Source organism: Galeopterus variegatus, unplaced genomic scaffold (genome assembly GCF_000696425.1).
Source record: "Galeopterus variegatus unplaced genomic scaffold, G_variegatus-3.0.2 Scaffold376, whole genome shotgun sequence".
NCBI classification, from domain to species: domain Eukaryota; kingdom Metazoa; phylum Chordata; class Mammalia; order Dermoptera; family Cynocephalidae; genus Galeopterus; species Galeopterus variegatus.
In genome coordinates, this window is record NW_007726487.1 from 26,586 (window position 1) to 46,749 (window position 20,164).

General features: G+C 37.4%; 1 protein-coding gene across 3 annotated transcripts in view; it reads left to right on the forward strand.

Moving 5' to 3' along the window:
- The first annotated feature begins 1,162 nt into the window (after window positions 1-1,162).
- The window catches only part of DOCK3 (dedicator of cytokinesis 3), a 208,549-nt gene continuing 189,547 nt past the window's right edge, over window positions 1,163-20,164 (forward strand). For all 3 annotated transcript variants that reach the window (XM_008568116.1, XM_008568117.1, XM_008568118.1), the window contains exons 1-4: window positions 1,163-1,306; window positions 10,972-11,056; window positions 17,092-17,133; window positions 17,716-17,870. In XM_008568116.1, the coding sequence (XP_008566338.1) occupies window positions 1,197-1,306; window positions 10,972-11,056; window positions 17,092-17,133; window positions 17,716-17,870 (392 nt within the window). In that variant the 5' untranslated portion in view covers window positions 1,163-1,196. The remainder of the gene's footprint in view (window positions 1,307-10,971; window positions 11,057-17,091; window positions 17,134-17,715; window positions 17,871-20,164) is intronic.

The window sequence follows — 20,164 nt, forward strand, 5'->3', positions numbered from 1 at the left end:
ATTTCATTTTTAGCCACCTGAATCAAGCTTATTTTGGCAAACATCTTTTTTAGGGTAAATCCCACGTAGATATTTTACTAACACTATGGTGCATGGTGATCTGCCTTTAAAAGCATTCTTTATAGGTAGGTTACATTCAAGAATTTTAATTATCATGTAAAATTATACTTCTGTATAACAGAAACAGAAAGCTAAAGATTTTGAAATCAAGATTTCCCTTTGAGCAAATAGGACTTTTGTTTTTAAATCTGTATTAAGTACCTCTTCTTTCTGAAGCATCTACTCTCTGGGCAATTACATTTTTTACTTGTAAGGTTAAAAACCACTTTAATGTCCATAATTAACTTCATTGAGATGTTTCCACTTAACTCATATAAAGGTGACACTTTTTATTTAACTGAAAAGACTAGAAATCTGTGACACTAGGACACACATAAAAGCTTAGGAAAGCTAATTAGAAAGCTAGATGAGGCCTAGAAAACCAGGAATGAATCTCACTCCAGAGACTGTGGCTTTTTATTGAAACCTTAGTTGCTTCAAAATAGGACAAATGGTCCCCCTGCCCACACCCCCGTGATGATTTCAAGAATTAAGTCATATCATGTCACTCTTCTGCTTCAAATCTCTAGTGATTTCCCATCTTGCTTAGAATAAAAGCTAAAGTCCTTAACATGGTTTACCAAGGCCCTGCCTAATCTGGTCCCTCTGCCTCTCCTTTTTTGTCTCCCTCTCCCAACTTGAGTGTCCTTGCTAGAGAAGAAACTACAGATGTTGCTAGATGGTTGAAATTTTTGCTGTTACTTGCATTGTAACTTCTGTGAGAGAAAACAGCTCTGGGCACCTGTGTAACTTTTTGTTCTGATTAGGCTTAGTAACTTTGATTTACTGGAAAATGAATTGTCCGGAATGGGGTAGAGATAAATGGTACTTTTACATGATCCAAATCAATTACTTTGTTAGATGTTACTATGTAGAGATTTGTAGATAATAGGAACTAAGGACTTTGTTTTAAGATTTTTAAGTAAGCTCCTCTTTACATTGCCTTAAGTGGTTCAGAGAAATGAGCACTTTCCATAGTTTAACTATTTTTCTCTCTCTCTTCATCCCCTTTCCATATCCCTTTTGTATTTCACCCAACACCAAAAATGCTCTTTCAGAAACACAAAGTAGATCTTTTCTACAAACTACGCCATGTGATGAATGAACTTATTGACCTGAGAAGGCAGCTACTGTCTGGTCACCTGACTCACGATCAGGTGCGGGAGGTTAAGCGGCACATCACGGTGCGCCTGGACTGGGGTAATGAGTAAGTATGAATGTTATTTGGGCATCTCTCAGTTTCATTAATGATAACTCAGTCCTCATAGAGTTTGTACCTGATTAAAGCTGTCTTTAATGAGTAAAAGACAATGTTATATTCTCTACTAAGCTTTCATTGTTTTTGCTAGTGGTAGTTTCTTCTAGTTAGCAAGAGACACTCACTGGTTCCAGTCACTGAAACTTTGAACTTCTGTTTTCACTTCTGGAAAGGAGAATTAAAAGAATTGGGCTAGATTATTTTCTGAGGTCTCTTCCAGCTCAAATTTCTTGATTCTATACCTCACCAATCAGAATATGTTAAAAAAATCTTTTAGTGCTTTTTAAAAAATGTGCATTTGGTGTTTTTACATTTATAGTGATACAGTGAATCTGGATAAGCATAACCTACAAATGGAAGCTATCTATATTTGTACTTCAGAATATGCTTAACTAACTTATCACTCAGAAATATTCCTGCTTTTATGCAGGAATTTGCTATTACCGTCAAATTCTAAGCCTTTGGCACAGGAAGTTAGGGTACTATCTGGTATTCAGATTTTATGTCTTCCTAGATTTAATAATTGATATAATTATCAGGTGCTTTTGTCTTACTCTCTTAAAATTCGGCCCATTGACCTTTGAAGTGACAAGGTTGTTTCCTACTTAAGATATCCATATACCTTAAGTATATTTAAGTATATATCTTTAGCTCCTCTCCCTCTTAAGACATCATTGAAATGATACAAAATAACAAGAATGGAAAGGGGTCCACCAATAAATGAGATATATGATTCCATTTCTGGAAGCTGGAAATTAAATGAAAGATTAATGACAGAGGAAGCACAGTATATGTGGAGGAAACTTTAGCTAATGAGGGAGCCATTCTGCTTGTAGCTCCCAGATTCATTGAGGGTGGGAGTGGGCCTGGGAGCTTACAAAAAGGGGCTTGGCTTAAAAGTATATATAAGGAATGGTCCACTCCAATGAGCAGAAAGCCTGGCTAGGTGTTTCCCCTTTAGATAAACAAATACAAAAACCAAGTAGGGAAAAACTGGGTATCAAGAGTGTGAACTGAGAACTTATTCCAAAGTGCTCCACATTCTGGCATTTAAGGGTTTCAGAATATAATAACTAGATCCCTCCCATTTACCAGAAAGAGAAACTTGCCAGTCACCCACCCTTGTACAAGAAACTTCCATTGTTCATAGACAATGAAGTATCACCAGGTGTTTGAAGAAATCCTTCTAGAGAGAAAGAAAGACCAGGATAAACAAAATATCTGGACCCAGAAGAAACAACCTGTCCCTAGAAAGTTGAGGTTCATAATGCACTTCAAAACAAAACAAGAAAACCCTCTAATATCCTCAAAGAGAATCAAGAATATCTCTTATGTAGAATAAGATGCTATGAAAAAGGAATGGAGAATGTGACTTCCATAATAAAACATTTATAAAGATAGGATAAAGTTTGTGTAATCTCCAGGAAAATAAAACAAAATGATGGGAAATAGTTGAGGAAAGAAGTTCAATGTAGAGGCTTAATCCAGGGGTGTCCAACATCAGACATTATCATTTCCAGAAAAAGAACAAAGGCAATGAAGGGGAAATTCTAAAGAAATAGAAGAGAATTTCCCAGAGCTAAAGGACCATGAGTCTTAGGATTGAAAAGGCCCACCAAGTACTTAGTATAATGAATGGGGAGGGAAAACCCCACAAGGCACATTAAGATATTTTAGTATTCCAGGGATGAAAAAAAGATCCTTAAAGGTTTTTTTCAGACAGAACAGCAGGTCCTCTCACACTGGCCTCAAAACTTTTATCATTAATACCGGATGCCAGAAGATAGTAAAGTAATATCTTCATAGTTCTCTGGGGAAATGATTTGCTAGCCAGAATTTTATAAACAACCAAACTAAGTGTAAGGGCCAAATAAATCCATTTTTAGGTATTCAAGCATGCATAAAAGTTACCTCTCATGGCCCCTTTCTTAAGAAGGGACTTGAGGATGTGCTCCTGGAAGGTAGGAAGAGTAAATCAGGAAAGAGAAAACATGGAATCTAGTAAACAACAGATCCATCCCGGAGTGGTACTTTTCATCAGTAGAAAAGACAAAAGTACAACCCTAAATTGGTTATTTGTGATCTTCTTAAATTGACAACATCTTCTCCTTGCTTATTTTAATTACACCTTCTCTTTACTATTAATAGGGTTGCTTTCTTCACACTACAGACAACTTGTATAATATAACATAAATTCAGGTGTACCATAGATCAGACAGTGTTCACTAAATCTAACTTTGGGTAATAAAAAAGCTTAGTAAAATATAGTATATTAACTTACAGCATAGCTACTGATTCTACCTCCTCAGCCCCAGATGCTACAATGTTATAATGTTACGATGTTATATGTATCACTGCATTTATTTAAAAAATCAATAATAGTAATAATTGCAAACATAATATTACTGTGTGTCAGGCAGATTGTTACACCTGAACTGATGGCACTGATAGTTATGTAGTTCATTATTTTGCAGTTTAACTGCAACTGTAGATAATAGTAAACAATGCAGAGAATTGTTTTAGAAATATCAGTATCTCTTAATCATAAAACTTGAGAAACCAGATTTTGCAATCAATCTGAAAAATTAAAGATGATAGCTCAGAAACAAGTTCAAATTATACTTGAAAAAGGCTAAGAACATTGTAAATACTTTGCAGTAAATTACAGAACTATTACACCTTCATTAATAAGTTTGTCTCAATGAAGTGTGTGTGTGTGGGAGGGGTGTATATAAGGGCTTTTAATAAACAAATAAGAACCAGAAACATAGTTTTATTCCCCTCTCCACTTTTTTCCTTCTCCCTTCCCTCTGCCTGTTTTTCATATCCCCCTTCCTTACTCTCTATCTGCATCCTTTCTCCTTCCCTTTTTCTTTCCTTTGCACTTCTTTCCCTCCAATCCCCTCTTCTTCTTTTTTACATTTTCTCCTTTCCCCTGGTAGAAAATATAGTCACTTAAAAACCTAAAGAAGAACTCTGTAGGTCTGGCATTATCAATAGAAAAAGATATGTTGCCCCAAAACTGATAGGACTGTTTTTACTAGTTCTTGCTTGAGCTTACTCTTTTTAAAGTTTCCTTCCTGAAAGAAGAGACAGTATACTGTAAAAATAAAGTTATTTCATACCTTTAGGTTATGTAAAAGACTGTTCCACACAAAAGCCGAGCAGTGATAACCATATCAATTGTTCCTATTTCATTCTGATAGTTCCACTCTTGTTCTACCACACTTCTATAAATGCCATAAAATATTGAAGCTTAGCACATGTTGACATGTGGTAGCTGTACAATGTTTGCTCAATCTATTTTAATGTTTTAAATGATGTAATTAAATATTAATCATATGTGATTTTAAACTTTTATGCCTTTTCTGTGAGCTCTTACACAGACATTATAGCTATGCCTTTTCACAATCTGTTTCAAAAACTGTTAATAATAGCTATTAATAGTTTATTGAATACATCACTGTGGCAAGTGCGTGGTGTCACTTACATGCACTGTTATAGTAAAATGTACTATGCCCTTCCAAGATAAGACCTTCATTTTACCTAATGACTAAGGCTCAGAAGCACTTATCCCACTGTTGTATCATGAGTGGTAGAGTTGATGTTCATACCTATTACTGATCCCAAAGCCCATATGCTTTGTACCTTACATCTCTCTAATTATCTGTAAATGTGAGTCTTAAAACCAGGCAAATTATTGTCTATTTCTTGTCCTTGGGCTATTTGATTTTTACTCTGTTCTCCAAGTGTGAATACTGTTATATCCCATAATATATATCTGATTTAACGTTCAGTTAGAATTTCTAAGGATAGAAACTGAACTGGTCCTATGCTCTATAATTTTGAGTTTAAATTAAATGTGTAACTCTTCACATCTATATAACAACAATTTTTGTTTCATTTCCTGAGACTAGGAATTATTTATTTGGCCAAAATTTGAAGATTCGGGCATTAAATTCATGGCTTACCTACTTGGTGGCCTATTTGGATATATGTATAGTCACTCCATAAGTAAAAATTATTAAGATTGTATAGGTAGAAACCAGCACTTACAATATTGTGCTCTTATATTTTTAGGAACTACAATACAGAAAGGGCATGAAACAAAGTTGTGTTCATATTAACTAGTAATTATCTCTGCCCAGGTGTCCTATACAGAGAATGAATCAGTTAATGACATCTACTACAAGGGAATTTTAAAATAATTTGTCTAGCAATGTAAGTCTAATTGGGTAATTTAATATTTTAACACGTTTCATAGAGATATTCATAAGTTTCTGCTCAGTCTTTAATCACTACAGTAAATAGAACATAGCTAAGTTAAAATTGTCTTAACCCAGGACTGATACAGACTAATTGATCTTTGCCTTAAAAAAATTCCTAAGAAATGTTTTAATCTTAGAATAATTTATAGAATTTCTATGTGTCTTCAGATAGAAAGTGTAGATTTGAATAAAATATTAAAATTTTTATTGAATTAAAGTGATGTTTCTATAGGTTTTAAGTGTCAAATGAAATAATTGGTATTGTTGTATTGTGAAGTTGCAGAATTTAGGAGAAATCACTAATAAATATATAACTCTAGTTCTTCTATTCTTTTTCTTTATCCCTCTATCATTTTCCCTCCCCACCCTTTTCTACTTTCTCTCTTCTAAGCTATTCATATCCTTTCTTCCCACTTAATTTTTCAAGGAAATTGTTCTTAGAGTAAGCAACACAAACAGTAGTTTGGTTTGTAATATGTGGAAAATACCCCCCAGTGAGTTTCCTCTGAGTAGATTTATAACTAGGACACAAAAAGGTTTATGGATCAGTACTTTCCTTTTAAAGGCATGGTGATATTTTCCAGCTTCAGGACATCTAAGATTAGCAGAAATTTTCAACAGCTTCTCAGTTAGGGTTGTCCTGATAACTGGTGTTGTGCTCACCAATCAGTGTCTTGCACTTTTCACAAAGTCTGGGATGGCTTGGCTATTTTAAAGTGTGTATGGTCAAAAGCCTGTCAAATTATATGTTTGAATGATTGACTTTCTCTCCCCCTCCTCCCTTTATGCCTCTTCCTCTCTCTCCCCTCAGCCCCCCATCATTATACGCTGCACTTAGCACAGTGCTTGTACTTGGTTGGCAGTATGTGAATGTATTTGAGTAATAAAATGGGTTTGTTCTAATGCCTGGTGGACACTCACTAAGAAATTGGTATTTGTTTCCTTCTGGATTGATGTATTATCCTGGAATCATCCCTCAAACTATTATGACTGAATTGATTACAATCACTTGTAGCCATTAGTACTTAACTTTCACAGTTAATAGTACAAAGGCAGCAGGAATAGTAAAAATACCAGAGGTTTGGAGTAAGACCTAGCTCGAGACAAGCTCAGCTCTGCTCCCTTAATAGGCCACTTAGTTAATCTCTCTGGGTCTTAGTTTCCTCAGTTATAAATGGGTCTAATACTTTCTACTTCCCATAGTGCTTAGACATGATGTACATAAAGTGCCTAGCCCAAGAAAATGTAAAGGGTAGCTATTATTAGTTATGTCTTTTTATATGTTATTGTATAAATATGCTGTGCTTTCATTAGTATAATTCTTACCTGTATGCTTTCTTTACTATAAGCATTAGAAAAGGGCACTGTCCACAAGAAATCTTAACATCCCCATCTCCATTGTTTCCCATCTGATTTTGGGAGACAACCAAGTCCTCATACCCTAAAGTGTTCATTGTATGTCATTAATTAACTTAAAATTATTTTCTGTGTTCTGTGGTTCAGATGAGGAAACCCAGAAGAAATAGATAAAATAGAAAACAGAATGAACATAGAACCTTAAACAAATATAAAATTCAGTGAACTTCATATAGAGATTCAGAGCCTCGGAGAGCTCCACCTGAAAGAAGATAGGGTCAGGAATATGTCTCTCATTCACTGTTGTGTCCCCAGGCTCAGTGTGAGCATAGAACAGAGTAGGTTCTAGTTAATATTTATTGAATCCTTGAAATGAATGAATAAGTGATCAATGATGGGTGAGGAAAGACTAAATATTTTTGTGAAGACTGATTACCTAAGCAATTAGTAAGACCATTTTTGAAAACTCAACTCTATTCTTTGTCTGTATGTGAATATACACAGATATATGTTCCCTGTTTGTGCCCATCTGTTTAAAGAGTTTATTATTCAGTCACTATACCTCTTCAGTCACAATCTCTGTACTTTAAGCCATATTTTGGCTAGTGATGTAACAGATAGTGATAATAATTATAACAGCAGTAGCAGTTCACAGTGCCAGGCACTATGCTGAGTGCTTTACATGGATTAATCTTTACAACAGCATAGGATAGTAGATCAGACTATGTGGCTTGGTGGAAGAGCCAGGACACAAACCCAGGCACACTGACTTCAGAGCCCATGCTTCTGATTATTCTGTTGTACGGCCTCCTTTCGCTGTGAAGATAGAGAAGAGACCATGTTGACCATTCTCTGTGCTTACTGTTTACTATCTTGGGATATGTAAACCATAGGAAGAAACAGCCAGGAACATCTTTTTTTAGGGTGATATTTGTAGTGGACACGGATTGCTTCTCACTGTGCAACATCTCTGTTTTTCCAGTGAAGACATTTGCCAATTTAATTTTCGCAAACTACTCTTCCTTTGAAGATAGTCTTAGTGGAGGGAATTCAGTCTTCAGATATTACCAGATCACCCATTAATCATTCTCCTATTTCTCAAGATTATGAAATTGAGAAACTGAAGGGCACTCTACTCTGCTTAACTATTTCTAGGAGAGGGAAAGTACTCTATTCTCAGGGGAGGATTAGCATGATGAATAAGAACATTTGCTTGACTCATAACTCCTGTATTTACTGTATCCAGCTCTGTTGGTCTGGTACATAATAGGTCCTCAGAAAGTATCTGTGGGGTGGGTGGATGGGTATATGGATGGGTGGTTGACTGGACAAGCAAGTAAAGGGGCCATAATGCTAAGATAGAGTTTGTATAGATGCCTATCACTAGACAGGCCCATCACTGTGTGTGGTACAGTACCACAGTGTATATACACTCAATCCTGGCCCTACTGACTAGCCATTGGGATTTTTCTTAAGCTGTTGTAGCTAAAACATCTATTTTGATTGGTTTATTTGCTCAGTCCCTTTTTATTTCCTAATTGTAGTACTTAGTCTATTCCATATATATTTTTGGATCTCCAGTGGTTGAAGAATATTTATGAAATGTTGTCTCTTCATTTTTTTATTTAGAAAAAGTTTAAATAGCATGATTACAGAAAATTTTGAAAATGTTTTAAAAGATCAATTTTCTAATTTGTTTCCTAATACAAATACTAGTCGCATTTTTGTGATCTTTCCAATATTTTTCCACTTGCATATAAAAGTATTTTAAATATTTCAGATCATATCTGCAAAATTATCTTTATGATGTAAAGTGCATTTTATGGGAGGACGAGTAGAAAGGATGTGCTGCACCTCTCTTTTTCTCTCCATGGACACTACTCCTTTGCATGTTGTGTTAGAAGCCAGAGGCTTGAAATTGTTTCAGAGAAATTAAGAATAGCTAATAAGAGGTGATGGAATGGCAACTTTCTTTGATAAAAGAAGGCAGGATCCCAATGGTAAAAAAATAAAATCTCTTATACATTTAAATGCATAAAACTTCAATAATCAGACAGATTTTTTATTTCTTTTTTTGTTAAATTTTATTTTGTCGATATACATTGTGGTTGATTATTGTTGCCCCTTACCAAAACCTCCCTCCCTCCTCCCTTTCCTCCCTCCCACCCAACAATGTCCTTTCAATAATCAGACAGATTTGGATGGCAGAGTTTTACTAATAAACTGTAAACTGTTGTGGTTAAGGCCAACAGTGTATTACTGATCTTCTCATTATGCAAAGCTATAAGTTATTTTTAGCATTTAGCATGAAGGATAATACAAGTTATCCTTTAATAGAAAAACATTAGTTTTTATCCTTTAATAGAAAACCATGTTTTTCCTTTTTTCTGAGCCTGCTAGAAAAGTGTACATCTAAATTTTAGTTCTTAATCATAGTAATTATTTTAGCTTGAGCAATTAGTATGTTTGCTTCTACCTTCTTCATATAGGTTTGATTTTCTGTTTTTATTTTACCGATCTTATTGTAATTTGTTTAACGTCTTCAGATGTTTTCCTATACACAGGGTATAGATTATAAATAAATGGGCCGGCCCGGTGGCGCACTGGATAGTGTGCCGCTTGGGAAGCGCGGCGGCGCTCCTAAATAAATAAATAAATAAATAAATAAATAAATAAATAAATAAATAAATAAATAAATAAATAAATAAATAAATAAATAAATAAATAAATAAATAAATAAATAAATAAATAAATAAATAAATAAATAAATAAATAAATAAATAAATAAATAAATAAATAAATAAATAAATAAATAAATAAATAAATAAATAAAATAAGTCTATATTTTGGATGTACACCTGACTTTATTTTAAAGGAGTGGGAGTTTTATGTACAGAAACAGCCTACAGAATTAACATTTTCTAAAAATAGTTCATTGACTAGTTGAAGAGAAAGAAAAATGTTTCTTCTTCCATAATCCCATGAAATACTTTTGCCAAACACAATAATTCATAACCCTTGTTTTGGAGGAGGGTGGTCACAGAGTATCTCTGAAACCCTGATGAGAGGTTTTTAAGTTCTCTCCTCAAAAAAAATTCATACATGGACACATGCACACACAAACTCATACAAGCAGTTTCAGGGGCCTACAACCTTCTAGATCCATTGAACTCCAGGTTTAGAGCTGTTGTTCTAGAGTGTGCAAAAGGAACTAACATTTATTGAATATAAATATGTACCATATATGAACCCAGGAGTTCTGGCTGCATCTAGAGTTATTTTCACTGCCTAATACTGCCACCAGTCAGCCATTAGTTACCAACACTTCTTTCTTCCTGCCCAAAATTATACCAGATCGTCTACATACTGTTCTCTTGAGTAGTAATACTCCTTGGTTAAACTTCTGTCTATTGTTTCTTAAGATATTGGTGCTATACATTTTCAATTCTATACTAACACCAATATTAATTAAATTGGAAATATGATAAACAAAACTCAACAAAAACATATATCTCTTTGAGTTTAGTATCTTTCGGAGTGGATTTTTATGTGTTTGACTTTGAATTACAAATCTACTTGGACCCTGAGTAAGTTTTACATACTAATAAAAGTAATGCATGACTGAACCTTGAGCATACTTTTAGGATGGGGAGAAAGAGAAAAATAAACATGACTTATTAATAATCTAAAGAAAATCCATCCTTAACAAACTCAAGCACTCTGTTATAAGCATAATACTGAATGAAATCTTTTTACCACCACAAGTGAAACTGCTTGATGACTGGAATTTTGCCAGCCTTACAATCCCTAGCCTCATTTATTTACCTAAAGGTGAACACAATTAGATGTTGCTGAATAAAGGCATGTCCCTGCTGGGGCAGTGTTTGAACCTGTCCACAAGATCATGGCAGGTATGGGTTATGAGGTACACAAAGAGAGATAAGTAACCTGAAGGCATGGCGTGCTGAGTGTGGCTTTTCTCTTTATTAGGCATTTGGGCCTGGACTTGGTGCCTCGGAAGGACTTTGAAGTAGTGGATTCAGACCAGATTAGTGTCTCAGATCTCTATAAGATGGTAAGAAATCTAACATGGGGTAGCTTGTTCCTGCATACCTCATTTTTCTGCTTTTATAATTTTTCTTAATTATGTTATGAAACAGTATTGCTAAAATTGTTCCTTTGCCTCTGTCCTGTGGGAAGATCTAAAAGAATATTCACATTGTAACCTAACTACTTCATTGTTATCTTTCCACATTAGCATGTATTGGGAATTGTGATAGTCTGTTGTCTTCTAGTGCTAATTAATATTTTTAGTAGATTTTATGGGATAAATCAGTTGATAAGATTATTTACTAAAAAATCAAGCATCATTTCATTGATAATCTCAACTACATATGCCTTATATTTCCTTGTGAAACTCACAGTACTTAACACAATTCCCAGCATATATAGCAACAATTAATTTTGTTATTCAATTGAAAAGCATGTTCAAAGATGCATAGTTTTTTTCCCATATTGGTAGACTTTTGTAGACTAAATGGACTAGAGACTTCAAAGAGCTGAAAACTACTTCTCTACTGGGGAGAAATTGGGAGAGGCAGTAGTGTAGTCCATGCATTTCTTAATTTACATTTTTGAGGTACATTGCTAGGCACTTGGGAATAAGACAATACTTTGTTCTTAGTCTTAGCACAAAGTCTAGAGTTAGGTAGCAAACATGGAGACATAATGCATTACAGCCCTAATACAGGTGATAATGGCTCTGAAGAGGGAGGTATTGGCTGGCCAGCTGAAGGCTGCCTGACAACAAGGTATTGGTTTTTCCTTACAGTATCATGAAAGAGGTTCCAAAATGCCAGTTCTGATGCCCTCTCTGGGTGCCCATGTGGTTTGCTTTCAGACTGGATAGAAAAGTTCTCCCAAAATTTGATGCTTCTGAAGTCTAAAATAACACTAGTCAACAGGGATTTTTAAAAAAATTTTTATTGAATCATACTTGATTATACATATTTTGGGGGTTCAACATTGACATATGTTGATCAAATCAATATTACTAACATATATATTGTTACAAATCATACTTATTCTTTATGCCCCTTGTCCAATTTCTCCCCCTCCCCCCTGTAATTACCCTAGATTTCTTCTCTCCTTCTGAAAGAGTAATGGTTACTCTCTTGATTTGTTGCCTAGATGATCTGTCCAATGCTGAGAGGTGGTTCAGATCCCCCAATATATCATAGAGCATATGCTTCTTCTGTCACTCTGGAATGAGCTTTGTGGAGAGAGACCTCATCTTCTTTTCTTTGGTCTCTTTGGTGACTCTCCTTGTGTCGATGCACTCCAGTGGCTGTGGACCATCTGCATGGTAGTTGTGGTGTCTAGCTGCTTTTGTGGCAGCCATGATTATTGTGGTGGCTGTGATGGCCACCTACATGGAGGTGATGTTTTTGGCATGCTCCTTACCTAGTTGGTGGTGGTGATGGCAGTGTGCCTAGTTGTGGGAGGGGGTCCAGTCTCCGGCTCCATTCCTCAGGAGCCTGGCAGGTCCTGTGGTGCTGGCAGTGTGCCTGGTTGTGGGTGGTGAGTATGGTAACAGGGATATTTTATACTGAAATTAGGTATTTTGTGAACTCCTTCTGTATCTGGTTCTTACTGAAAATTTATGAATAGTAAGGTTGGTAGTCATTTTTTTTTTTTTGTCTTTTTTCATGACCGGTAAGGGAATCGCAACCCTTGGCTTGGTGTCATCCGCACTGCGCTCAGCCAGTGAGTGCACCGGCCATTCCTATATAGGATCCGAACCCGTGGTGGGAGCGTTGCTGCGCTCCCAGCGCCGCACTCTCCCGAGTGTGCCACGGGGCGGCCCTTGGTAGTCATTTTTAAGAGTTAGTTAGTAAATCTGTTTGAGAAGAATGATTTAGTGCAGCCCCTGAATGTAAAAGAAGACAATGGAATTCATTTTAGGCCAGTAACCTTCTAATGAGATATGGTCAGTAAACAATAGAAAACCTTTTTTTTTTGGAAGCCTGATTTTTTTAAAAAAACTTTATTTTATATATGAATTTTCTTTTGTGCATTTACATTCTATGTGATGATTTACCTAGCTGGTGGAGATTTGATTTTGTTATATTTAATATGTATCGTGGGAATATACAGTCCCATGAATTAACATTGATACTCAATAATAATTAGCTAATATTGCTAATAACACACATGGATATTTAATAATTAGCAAATATAGCTAAAGGGACACACTTAAATTAATATTTAATTTTACTTCAGTTTTATTTAGGGTTAAATATATGTATGTATTTGGAAAAGAAATGAAACCATTCTGCTGCAGCAACCATTCTACCCATGTGATGTAGAGCACTTCACCAGATGAGTGCTGTCCCACACCTCTAGGGTACAAAAGGAAACCAAGATGGAAACTCTCACTGTTGAGTTTACCAGCACCAGGCACCAAACACTCGTGAATTCACCATTGTTCCTAGCCAGGGTTTGATTGTAAATGTGAATAACTTTTCTATAATGACTATTTATAAAGAAGAATACCAATTATAATAATAATAAGAATGCCAATTATAGATAACAATTAACAGCCAATTACACTATGATAGGTACTATGCTGAATTATCTGCTCAAAACCCTATGAGGTTGAATATATTAGTCCGTTTCTATTGATTATAACAGAATACCTGAAACTGGGTAACTTATAAAGGAATGAAATTTATTTCTTACAGCTTCAGAAGCTGGGTCCACAGTCCAGGGGACACATCTGGTGAGGGCCTTCTTCTGGGTGGGAACTCTCTACAGGATCCCTTGTGACCAGGATATCACATGGCGAGAATGGCCTGAGCAAGAGACTAAACTTCTCACTTGCTCTCCTTTTAAAGCCATCAGAGCCATGCCCATAAGCCCATTAATCCATCAACCCATTACTCCATGATTGGATCAGTCCATTCACAAGGGCACAGTCCTCGTGATCCAATTACCTCTTAAAGGCTGCACTTTCTACCACCATATTGGAGGTTAAATTCCAACATGAGCTTGTGTGGGGTGAGGGGTATTCAAACTACAGCATTCTGCCCCAGGCTCCCCAAAGCTCATGTCCTTCTCACAAACAGATATATTCATTATATCCTCATAGCTCCAAAATTTTAACTTGTCCCAGCCCCAACTCAGAAAGTCCAAAGTTTCATCTGAAATTAACACAAGTTATCTACTTCCAAGATACAATGGCGGTACAAGCATAGGGTGCATTTTCCCATTCAAAAAAGGAGGAGGAATAGGCCAGAACAAAGGCATAACAAGTCCTAAGCATGTCTGAAACTCGGCAGGGCAGGCATTAAACCTTAAAGCTGGAAAATAAGCTCTCTCGACTCCATGTCCTGCATCGTCTGCACACTGGTGAGGGAGTTGAGCTTCCAAGTCCTTAGGCAGCCCACTCCTGTGGGTTTCCTGGGCTCAACCATGCTTCAGCCCTCCCAGGCTGGCATTGCATGATGTTAGCTCTACACTTCTGGGGTCTCTCTGGTGGTTCCACTTTTACGGCTCCACTATCCAGGCCCTGGTGGGGTTTCTCTGCTTTAGCTCTGACCCCACATTTCCACTCTGCATTGCTCTAGTGAAGACTCTCTATATTGACTCCACTCCTGTGACAAATTTCTTTCTGGGCCCATAGGCTTTTCCATACATCCTTTGAAATTGGCATTCTGGTAGCTTACAGACTTAACATGACATGGACACTAAGGTTTCTAGCTTGCATCTTTCAAAGCAGTGGGTCCAGCTGCACCTGGGCCAATTTAGCCATGGTAGGAGCCGCCAGGTGCGGGTGTGGGGAACGGTGTCTGGGGGTGGCCCTGGGCAGTGAGCCTGTAGAGAGTGCCTTGGGGCTATTCCCTGAAACCATTCTGTCTCCCTAGGCCTCTGGGCCTGTAATGGGAGGGACAGCCTTGAAGGTCTCTAAAATGCCTTCATGGTATTTCTTCCATTCTCTTTCATATGATCCCTTCTTTCTGTACTGATCTCCTTAGCAGAGGGTCGCTGGGCTACACCCTTGATTTTCTCTCCCAAAGATATGCTTTCATTCTTTACATGGCCAGGCTGAGAGTTTTCCAGTTTTTTACTCTATGCATTCCTTTTAATTATAAATTCCAGCTTTATGTCATGCTTTGGCTGCCATAATTCAGCAAAGCTTGTTATAAGTAGCCACACAGCTGCCTGAATGCTTTTCTTCCACCTGATACCCTAGTTCATAACTTTTAAGTTCCACATTCTGTAAAGCCCTCCATCATTAACACAAGTCAGCCAAGTTCTTTACCAGTTCACAACAGGGGTGATCTTTGCCCTAGTTTCCAGTAAGCTCCTTCTCATTTACATCTAAGACCTTCTTAAAAAATAATAATAATAAAATAAAATAAGACATTCTCAGAATGGCCTTTACTGTCCATATTTCTGTCAGCATTTTAGTCACCCCCACTTAACCATTCTCTAAGACATTCTAAACTTTCCCTGGTCTTCTTGTCTTCTTAGCCCTCACCAAAATCTAGGCTTTCTCTAGGCTTCTCCTCTAATTCTTCTAACTTTTACCCATGATCCGGTTCCAAAGCCTCTTTCACATTCTCAGGTATTCATTAAAAGCAACACTCTACTTCTTAGTACCGATTTTCTGTATTAGTCCATTCCTGTTGCTTATAACAGAATACCTGAAACTAGGTAATTTATAATGAAAAGAGGTTTATTTCATATGGTTTCAGGGGCTGGGAAGTGCATGTGCCAGGGGACACATCTGGTGAGGGCCTTCTTCTGCATAGGAACTCTATGGGTCCCATATGACCAGGATATCACATGACAAGAATGGTCTGAGCAAGAGAACTAACCTTCTTACTTGTTCTCCCTTTAAAGCCATCAGAACTATGCCCATGACAATCCATTAAGCCATCAACCCATTACTCCATGAATGGGTCAATCCATTAATGAACGCACAGTCCTTGTGATCTAATCACCTCTTAAAGACCCCACCTTCCACCACCACATTGGGGGTTAAGTTCTCACATGAGCTTGGAAGGACATTCAAACCACAGCATTGAGTTAGGCACAGAATTTTATCCTCATTTTACAGATGAAGAAATACACAGCTGGTAAGTGTAAGCCGAGATTCAAAACTAGGTATCCTGACTTCTGCACTTAGATTCCTAACTACTGTATCATGCTGATTCTCATTATGTAATTTGAGCTTCATAATAAGCTTGTGAGGAAGATAAGATAGGCTCTTATCTCAATTTTATAGTCAAGGAAAATGTCTCTTGGAGAAATTAAACAATTTGTCTGAAGTTTCACAGCCCATGAGTGGTATAGCTGGGATTGGAATCTGCTTCTTCTAACTTTAGCCAACAGCAAAGGAACAGCATAGAGAAATGTTTAGGAAGGAGCCCTTTTTCGTTTAAAGGCTCCATTACATAAAGCCTGAAGAAGATGGATCAGGCGACTCAGGAAGTGATACAGTTTATGAAGAGGACAGTGCAAAGCAAAAATCAAATAGCAGGCACCCACCTGTGACTTGGCTGGTACTCAGAGATGGTGAAGCTTGGTTTTGAATTCAGACTTTGCTATTTTCTTGTTGTGTGACCTTCAGCAAACTGCTTCCTTACTCTAAGCCTTAGTTGCCTCCATCAAATATGAATAATGCTCGTCTAACAAGATTATCAGAATTAAAAGAGTGATGACCCCCAGACCTGGTCCCCCCAGAGCTATGGAAGCTTGGAGTCCTGGGCCTGGCCCAGGTGGCTGTTTTCCCAAGGGCAGGACTGCTAATTTTAGCTTGAGTGTACAGGCTTCGAGTGTTAGAAATTCATCCCGGACTAGAGGGACCATGCCTTGCCCTGTACTGTTCTGTCAGTCTGTCCCCCAGGGGTGGGGGCATGGGGACCATTCATTGCCTGGCATTAACCCCTTAGCGGGAACAGTAAAGCTCTCAAAAAAAAAAAAAAAATTAAATGAGATCATGAATATAAAAGGCATAGCAGACTACCTAGCATAAAGAAGGTGCTTAATAAAAGTTAGTTTCCTTCCTAGTAGAGTGATTTTTTTCTTTATTTCCTTCCACAGCATTTATCTAGCCGGCAGAGTGTACAGCAAAGCACATCCCAGGTAAGCAGCTTACCCAGGTTTTCCAGTCTTTTCCCTCAACTCTGTCTTTTAAGAGATCATAACATATGAATGCACCAGGACATGACAGACACCATTGACTTCCTTGTTATGTGGTGCCTTTCATCTAAGGAGCCTTGACCTCCAAGCAAATTTGGCCAGTCTCCACTCCTCTGTGCAAATTTACATAAGCACAATTAAAAGAAAGTAGATTGAGACTAAAATGAGTCAGGGAGAAAACAAAAGTGTTATTTAGGGGGCTGGCTGGTTAGCTCAGTTGGTTAATGCTTCCTTGGAGAATTTAGAAGTTTGTGACCTGGTGGAGATTTTGAGTTCAGTTTTAAGTTGGCATTACTGTTCCCATATCTCCTTCACTGTTTACTTCTCCCAGCTGCTTGCTTGCCCACCTCAACCCAAGTCTCTCAATGCAGCATCCCCTGCTGGCAAAGAAAACGTTCTCAGATTCTCTCTTAAATAATCCCCTTCAGTGGTGTGAGGAGAGTTAGAAATTTAGTTTTCATTTTTAAACGATCAGTATAATAAATAACCAAAATAGAAATCACTGGTTTTTGCCTTCCTCATTAGGTAGATACAATGCGCCCACGTCATGGGGAAACCTGTCGGATGCCAGTACCACATCACTTCTTCCTAAGCCTGAAGAGTTTTACCTACAATACCATTGGGGAAGATACCGATGTCTTCTTTTCCTTATATGACATGAGAGAAGGCAAGCAGATTAGGTAAGCGTCACTGGAAGTTCTGGTAAGTGACTTATATTAGGATGGTATGAGCCATAGGCATTTTTGGCCTTCAGAGAAGGTAGATACACGGAGGATACAAAACAAGATAAAGTAACTTCGTCTTATTAGCTGGAAGTTTGGCCCCAATTCCCAGTGTACCCTGAAGTTATCTAAAACATACTATGTGTGGCTTCTTTTATTTTCTATGCCTATTTTCACATGGAAGCTCAAAGTCAAGTCTCGGCCGTCACCACATCAGGGAGAGAAAAGGATGCTTCTATTTAATGCTGGAGAGAAGTCATAGGAGAAACATAAAACAAAGCAAATGCAGCAGAGATGCCTAGCCCCCAGAGCAGGAAGTCCTGGGCCCTGGTTTGCAGCATGTGAGAGAAAGGGTTCACAGGGAAAGAGGCTGATGGTGTCCCCTCTGAGGGCAGCCCCAACCCTCAGTGCCATTCCAGCCCTGTGAAGAGGAGAGCATCTTCTGGGCAGAAAGGCTGACCTGCTTTTGTCATTCTTCTTTGCCTTGGACTGGAGGAGAGACAGCAAAAGAGGCTGACATGCAGTAGACTATGTACGTTGGCAGAGCAGTGGGGCCCTTAAGCATGAACAACTACAGCAGTGCTTTCTCCTTTGAAGGGTAGGGAGGAGTCAAGGAGACTCTCTAGTCTTCCCTTCCTCTAGAGGCCAGTAAGGTTCTGATGATGTGAGATGGCCTTTGTAGCCAACATGAAATTTTAGGGAGTACAAATATTTCTCTCTGGTTATCTTCTAAGTGGAGCAGAGAGAAAATAAATCTTGGGTTACTTTTATATTGCTTGGGAAAAACTTTCATTGGGAGTGTTTTATGGGATTTTTTGGTTGGTTTTTTTGTTTGTGTTTTTTACTTAAAATTTGAAAACAGCTTTTTTACTTTTCTAATTGCATGTTTCATGTGGGGAAATTAAAAATGGAAGTTATGACATAGTACAAAAGAAAAGCAGTTTGAGTGCCCCAAAATGTCTTTGATCTTGACAAAAAAAATTAAAGTGCTGTGCTTTACTGTGGCATAGGTATAAAATGATAAACCCATTGGTCAGGGCATGTGAGTTTCCTGTGTCATCAATGGTATGTGTCCCTGGAAAAGCTGTTAGAGAATGTAGTAGTGGTGTGATGGCAGCTACAGCTGCTACAGTGGTGTGCTGTACAGGCCAGGGCTGCATGGATGTAGATTCTGGCTGCTCTTATTTTTCCACTAGATCAGAGGTTTGTAAATTTTATTATTTATTTTATGCATGTATAGGAGTCCTTTCTTCAAGCTAAATTTTATGAGTAAGTCCAAAATATGAGACAGATAAAAAGAAACTATTCCATTGTTGAAGGGGAGCGGGAGGTAACAGGAATCTCACTATGCCCCTGCCCCCACCCAGTACCCTGTGGAACTGCTGAAAGTCTGTGGGTTGCATTTTGAAAACCAGAGCACACTACTTGGTCATCCTTGAGTAAGGGACTGTGTCTTCTCTCTCCATAATTTCAGCACCTCACACAGTGCATGTGCTCAGTATGTGCTTTATCAGGCTTACCGAACAGACAACAGAACCACCCCACTGCTCTCATTTGTAATCAGGGGCGGGGGGCGGGAATTAATGCAAAAGTTATTTTGCCTACACTTAACTGTTTATAATTAACTGTTTATAATTTACCTCAGGAAATTATAGAGCATTTTAAAAGAAGAAATGTAAAAAAGAACTTTTTTTTGTACAGTTGCTGGAAGTGTTTAGGTCATTTAAAAATTCTTAGATATTAGGACTGTACAACCTTCCCATTTAAATAAGAAAACTGTAAGGTCCTTTGTTGAAAATATCCACTTTCTTTAGTTTTAGAGTGAACTAATAGGCAGAATTTTATTATTTTATTTATTTTTACTGAATTATAATTGATTATACATATTTTGGGGTTCAATATTGATGTATGTTGATCAAATCAATATTATTAGCATATATATTATTACAAATCACACTTATTCTTTATGCCCCTTATCCAATCTCTTCCCATCTGCCTCTCTCTCCTACCTCTGATAATCCTAGATTTCTTCTCTCCTTCTTTCTTTCTTTCTTTCTTTCTTTCTTTCTTTCTTTCTTTCTTTCTTTCTTCTTTCTTTCTTTCTTTTTCTTTCTTTTCTTTCATCTAATCTAATCTAATCTAATCTAATCTAATCTAATCTAATCTAATCTAATCTAATCTATCATCTATCACCAGTAAGGGGATCTTAACCCTTGGCTTGGTGTTGTCAGCACCAGGCTCAGCCAGTGAGC